The sequence below is a fragment of the Bison bison genome, unplaced genomic scaffold, assembly GCF_000754665.1.
Source record: "Bison bison bison isolate TAMUID 2011002044 unplaced genomic scaffold, Bison_UMD1.0 scf7180017864148, whole genome shotgun sequence".
Taxonomy (NCBI): Eukaryota; Metazoa; Chordata; class Mammalia; order Artiodactyla; family Bovidae; genus Bison; species Bison bison.
The window spans coordinates 8447227-8454109 of NW_011494720.1; the positions used below are offsets into that span (position 1 = coordinate 8447227).

At 43.3% G+C, this 6883-nt stretch overlaps 1 protein-coding gene across 1 annotated transcript in view; it reads left to right on the forward strand.

The window, feature by feature from the left end:
* The window catches only part of FNDC1 (fibronectin type III domain containing 1), a 133249-nt gene extending 126929 nt beyond the window's left edge, over positions 1 to 6320 (forward strand). Inside the window, exons 29-30 of the mRNA XM_010840914.1 lie at positions 3370 to 3492; positions 5543 to 6320. Of these exons, the coding sequence (XP_010839216.1) occupies positions 3370 to 3492; positions 5543 to 5658 (239 nt within the window). The 3' untranslated portion in view covers positions 5659 to 6320. The remainder of the gene's footprint in view (positions 1 to 3369; positions 3493 to 5542) is intronic.
* The last annotated feature ends 563 nt before the right edge of the window (positions 6321 to 6883 follow it).

Below are 6883 nucleotides of genomic sequence, written 5' to 3' on the forward strand. Positions count from 1 at the left end.
AAAATGTAGATGGTGAAACATAGATGAGCTGCTCTATTTATTCTGTGTCCAAACAAAAATTACATTGTTTTCATCATGGTAGGGGATTCAAACAGAGAATAACATACGTACTTTGGACTACTAACATTTCAAAATGCCATTTCTACCCAGCTGGCTTTGACTCACCCACCTACACATAATTGTTTTATATTTCAAAATTTACACAACTTTTATTCTTTTAGCATACATTAAAAAAAAACTTTCCTGCACCTGGTTTATATTTTATCATAGGTCAGTTATTTTGTTCTTTTATTTGTTGCTAGTGATCATCATTTCTCAATAATGTCAAAATCTCCCCAACCATCCCCCTCTCCAGCAATTTCTCAGTGCTATGCCTTCCCAACAAGCAGTGTCTGTTTCTCTCTGCTTTTTCCCCACTCTCCCACACTGCCCTTTCCCTCCTCTGCTTCAGAATTCCTGGAAGAGGTTACACAGCCATGTCTGGTATTGCAGAGTTGAGAGAAACAACTCGGCCCTACTGTGCAGCTCTGGTTCAGGACCAAGGACAGCACCTCCTGCTACGGATACACCCTACTTCTAGTTTCCTAGGAAAATGGGTCCCACTATTTTTATACATATTCATGCTTTTCATAATGGTTTCATAAAGTATTCTGTGTCAGAACTTCCACATTTTTGAAACCATAGAGTAGAAAGGTCTCTCATTTATTGGCTGAAAATGCCTATAATATTCATAGTTTCCATTTAAGGAAACTTGCTAAGTATATAGCATACATGATCTCAATAAATCCTTACAATGCTTTGAAATCAGTGCCATCATCACCATCTTTCAAACATGGAAAGTGTGACACACAGAGTATAAGTAATGTGCCCTCTTCAGTTCAGTTTATTCGCTCAGTCATGTCTGACTCTTAACAACCCCGTGGACTGCAGCATGCCAGGCTTCCCTGTCCATCACCAACTCCCAGAGCTTGCTCAAACTCATGTCCATCGAGTCCCTGATGCCATTCAACCATCTCATCTGCTGTCATCCCCTTCTCCTGCCTTCAATATTTCCCACCATCAGGGTCTTTTCCAATGAGTCACTTCTTCCCATCAGGTGGCCAAAGTATTGGAGCTTCAGCTTCAGCATCAGTCCTTCCATTGAATATTCAGGACTGGTTTCCTTTAGGATTGACTGGTTGGATCTCCTTGCAGTCCAAGGGACTCTCAAGAGTTCCACAGCTCAAAACCATCAATTCTTTGGCACTCAGCTTTCTTTATGATCCAACTCTCACTTCTGTACATGACTACATTAAAAACCATAGCTTTGACTAGATGGACCTTTGTTGACAAAGGAATGTCTCTGCTCTTTAATATGCTGTCTAGGTTGGTCATAACTTTTCTTCCAAGGAGCAAGTGCCTTTTAATTTCATGGTTGCAGTCACCATCTGCAGTGATTTTGGAGCCCAAGAAAATAGTGTTTCCATTGTTTCCCCATCTATTTGCCATGAAGTGATGGGACTGGATACCATGATCTTAGTTTTCTGAATGTTGAGTTTTAAGCCAGCTTTTTCATGCTCCTTTTTCACTTTCATCAAGAGGCTCTTTAGTTCCTCTTTGCTTTCTGCCATAAGGGTGGTGTCATTTGCATATCTGAGGTTATGGATATTTCTCCTGGCAATCTTGATCCCAGCTTGTGCTTCATCCAGCCCAGCTTTTCACATGATGTACTCTGCAGATAAGTTAAATAAACAGGGTGACAATATACAGCCTTGATGTACTCCTTTCCCAATTTGGAACCAGTCCATTGTTCCATGTCCAGTTCTAACTGTTTCTTCTTGACCTGCAGAATTTCTCAGGAGGCAGGTATGGTGGTCTGGTATCCCCATCTCTTTAAGAATTTTCCAGTTTGTTGTGATCCACACAGTCCAAGGCTTTGGCATAGTCATTGAAGCAGAAGTAGATGTTTTTCTGGAATTCTCTTGCTTTTTCTATGATCCAGCAGATGTTGGCAATTTGATCTCTAGTTCCTCTGCCTTTTTAAAATCCAGCTTGAACATCTGGAATTTCTTGGTTTGCATACTGTTGAAGCCTCACTTGGAGAATTTTGAGCATTATTTTGCTAACGTGTGAGATGAGTACAATTATGTGGTAGTTTGAACATTCTTTGGCATTGCCTTTCTTTGGGATTGCAATGAAAACTGCCCTTTTCCAGTCCTGTGGCCACTGCTGAGCTTTCCAAATTTGCTGGCATATTGAGCGCAGCACTTTCACAGCATCATCTTTCAGGATTTGAAATAGCTCAACTGGAATTCCATCACCTCCACTAGCTTTGTTCATAGTGATGCTTCCTAAGGCCCACTTGACTTCACACTCCAGGATGTCTGGTTCTAGGTGAGTGATCACACCATCATGGTTATCTGGGTAATTAAGATCTTCTTTGTATAGCTCTTACATGTATTCTTGCCACCTTTTCTTAATATCTCTGCCTCTGTTAGGTCCATACCATTTCTGTCCTTTTTAGTGCCCATCTTTGCATGAGATATTCCCTTGGTATCTCTAGTTTTCTTGAAGAGAACTTTTGTCTTTCCTATTATATTGTTTTCCTCGATTTGTTTGCATTGATCACTGAGGAAGGCTTTCTTATCTCTCTTTGCTATTCTTTGGAACTCTGCATTCAGATGGTTATATGTTTCCTTTTCTCCCTTGCTTTTAGCTTCTCTTATTTTCTCAGCTATTTGTAAGGCCTCCTCAGACAACCATTTTGCCTTTTTGCATTTTGGTTTCTTGGGGATGGTTTTGATCACTGCCTCCCATACAATGTCATGAACCTCTGTCCACAGTTCTTCAGGCACTCTGCCTATCAGATCTAATCCCTTGAATCTATTTATCACTTCCACTGTATAATACTAAGGGATTTGATTTTGGTCATACCTGAATGGCCTAGTGGTTTTCCCTACTTTCTTCAATTTAAGTCTGAATTTGGCAATAAGGAGTTCATGATCTGAGCCATAGTAGCTCCCAGTCTTGTTTTTGCTGACTGTATAGAGCTTCTCCACCTTCAACCACAAAGAATATAACCAATCTGATTTCAGTATTGACCATCTGGTGATGTTTATGTATAGAGTCTTCTCTTGTGTTGTTGGAAGAGGATGTTTGCTATGACCAGTGCTTTCTCTTGGCAAAACTCTGTTAGTCTTTGCCTGTTTCATTTTGTACTCCAAGGCCAAATATGCCTATTATCTCTTGACTTCCTACTTTTACATTCCAGCCCTGTATGATAAAAATTACATCTTTTTTTTGGTGTTGGTTCTTCAAGTTTGTGCAGATTCCTAGATCACCTGTAGCATTTTTGGGTCAGTCACTGACTCATCAAATTCCTTTTTGCAGATACATTCTACAGCATTGGGGACAGTTGGGGAAGAGGTGAAGACCACTGTCAATTTGTGGATTCACACCTTGATGGAAGAACAGGGCCTCAGTCCTACATTGAAGCCCTCCCTAACATTCAAGGTAATGTGAACAAAGGCCTGACCTATTACACTGGGGTGTGGGGAGAAGGGCCAACATAAGGAGAAAATCCACGGTATCTCTGCCTTTGTTTACCATTTGGAGATGGATGTAAGCAGCATTTTTGATCATAAAAATAAGGAATCAACAAAGTACTCCTACCATGTGCTGTATTTGGAGTGAGCCTTGGAGAGGTGGCTCAGACAGGAAAGCATCTGCCTGTAATGTAGGAGACCTAGGTTTGATCCCTGGATTGGGAAGATCCCCTGAAGAAGGGAATGGCTATCCACTCCAGTATTCTTGCCTGGATACTTCCGTGGACAGAGGAGCCTGGAGGACTGTGGTCCATGAGGTCACAAAGAGTTGGACCCAATTGAGTGACTAACACTTTCCCTTTTACTTTGGAGAGGTAGGGATACAGAGGAATATAAGACCTTATCCCTACTGTCAGGAAACATAGTCAGAATTGGAAAGAGAGGATAAATATATGAAAGGTAACTGGAGCAGACAACTTAAAGTGCAGACAATGGCAAGTTGTGTCACATTATTGTCCCATTATCAGGTAATTGTGCAGATTATAGTCAGTCTCTGAGTTCAAGAGAAGCAGGCCACTTGAGGCTGCCAGGGGAAGTTCTCATAAGAGGCCGAGTCTGGGCTGAGTCATAAAAATTCATGCAAAGATTAGAGAGTCTTCCAAGTGGAGGATGGCATGAATAAGAGCGCAGAGAAAGAAAAAATAAATAAACGCAAACCAACCAGGATATGTTTCAGGAGACTGTGTATCAGTTATTTCATGATGGCCTTGTGAGAGGAAATGCATATACTCATCTCAACGTTAACAATTTGTAATACATTATTAACTCCAGTAAAACAAGTAGATTAGGCAGGGTCCTCCAGAGAATCAGAACCAGCAGCAGAAAGATAGAGACAGAGAGACAGAGAGGAGAGAGAAATAGAGAATGAGATTTATTTTAAGGAATTGGCTCATATGATTGTGGAAACTGGCAAATCCAAAATCTACAGGGTAGCCCAACAAGGCTGCTGGAGACCTAGGGAAGAGCTGATGTTGCAGTTCAAGTCTGAAGGCAGAATACCCCTGTCCCCAGGGAAAGTCGGTCTTTTTCTACTAGAGCCTTCAGCTGGTTGGATGAGGCCCACCGCATTATGGAGGCTTCATCACTTGCATGCTTAGTCACTCAGTCATGTCTGACTCTGCAACTCCATGGACTGTAGCCCTCCAGGCTCTCAGTTCAGGGAATTCGCCACACAAGAATACTGGAGAGGGTTGCCATTCCTTCCTCCAGAGGATTTTCCTTCCCAGGGCCTGAACTCACATCTCCTGTGTCTTCTGCATTACAGGTGGATTCTTTACCACTGAGCCACCAGGGAAGCCCATGGAGGCTTTGTTACATAGGTACAATTGGTGAAAGCATTGACCATGAGTGACTGAACTCAGTCTCTGGCTCCTCTCTCCTCCCTGAGGTTGGGGGTGGGACGGAAGCCCCCACCGCATATTCCCATGGTTGGTTCTCTGGTGACAAGCCCTTATCCTCAGGTGCTTTCCAGAAGCCACTTCATTAACATAAGCCCACATGTGGTTGAAGAGGCTTATTATGAAATAATCATTTCCCAGACATCTTTATTGCTCTTCAGTTCAGTTCAGTTGCTCAGTCACGTTGGACTCTGCAACCCCATGGACCGCAGCACGTCAGGCCTTCCTGTCCATCACCAACTCCTGGAGTCCACCCAAACTCATGTCCATTGAGTCGGTGATGCCATTTAACCATCTCATCCTCTGTCGTCCCCTTCTCTTCCTGCCTTCAGTCTTTCCCAGCATCAGGGTCTTTTCAAATGAGTCAGCTCTCCGCATCAGGGGGCCAAAATATTGGAGTTTTAGCTTCAATATCAGAGTTATTGCTCTTACCACTCAGGAAATTCCAAGGGTTTGGGGAGCCTTGTGGGGATGAAAACCAAATATCCATTTTCTATTATAAATCACAGTGTCACAGATGCATTTTCTTTCTCTCTCTCTCTCTTTTTTTTAACCTTCCAGGCTACTATCGCCAGTACCGCCAGGAGCCAGTCAACTTTGGCAACATAGGTTTTGGAACTCCCTACTACTACGTGGGCTGGTACGAGTGTGGGGTCTCCATCCCGGGGAAGTGGTAACTGCAGGAAGATCGTGCTGGAAGCTCACCCTGCCGACCCCCTCGTTAACTTGAGTGAGGGCCTGTGAGCAGGAAAAGAGGCAGGGTCCCAAGCCCCCTGCTGTCCCCGGTGTCAGCAAGGCCACACAGTGGACACTGGACACTCCAGGCGTCTTCAATCTGGAGCTCAGTCCTACGTCTCGGCCTGGACCACACACCGGCTTCAGTGTTGCTGTTAACTTAGCTTCTCTACAGGTTTTACTTATAACAGCACGTCCCAGAGATGGCACAGACACTCAGCTATGGGGATGCACGGTGCAATTTTCATCCTTTTTAGGCCCAAAGTTCAGATGCTTCAGTATCTCCAGGGATCAGTATCAACATGCCCAGCTCTCTTCATGGAACACCACCCGCTTTCTTTTTTCTCACTGGACTCCTCCCAAAGTAGCTAAATTTAAGCTTTGGATCCCTCTCTATGCAGTAGAACTGAATTATTAAAAACACCAGCAAAGGAAATGTAGCCTACTTAAGATTTATTCTGTGGACTTACCCACCGCTAGACCAAATGTATCAAATCTTACTTGTAAATTCTCAATTTTGAGAGATACATATATGTATATATGCATATACATATCTACACTCATCTGCAAGGACATTGATTAAAATCGCTAAATTTGTACTTGTTCACTCGATACATGTGTGCGGGACTTCTTGGAGCAGAGGTGCTGTTTGCGAACATCTTTTTAGAAGGCTTCAGAGAATATGTACTCTGTATAACACGGCCAGAATGGAAAGGTGTGGGTTCTTTCCACGAATGCTGCCAAGCCCGGGAAATGACTGGGAAGCAGTGGTGCTATGAGCCAGTAGCAAACAGAGTGATTTCCACCTTCCACACCCACGTGAAAAATGAACCGGAGGGCTGTGTGAGGACAGATCTAGTGTGTTTCCAGATTAAGATTTTAGGTCCCAAATGATTTTAAAACCCAGTTTAAAAAGACTTCTTTCCCCTTTCCTGCCAAGCCCAGTGTCTCCTCCTCAAATTATAAGCATCTTACCCTCCTCAACTGCAGAACAAGAGGGTTTATGTAGAAACACTTATTCTAATTCTTCTTAAAATATGGTGTTCTTCGCGTGTGCATGGTACCTCTGTGTCCTCGGGCAGCTCTGGGGAATGAAGTGTTTGTCTTCTCCTAAGTTTCAAGGTAAAAGACAGTAGTGGCGGGGGTGTGGGAGGGATTTCCCTGGTG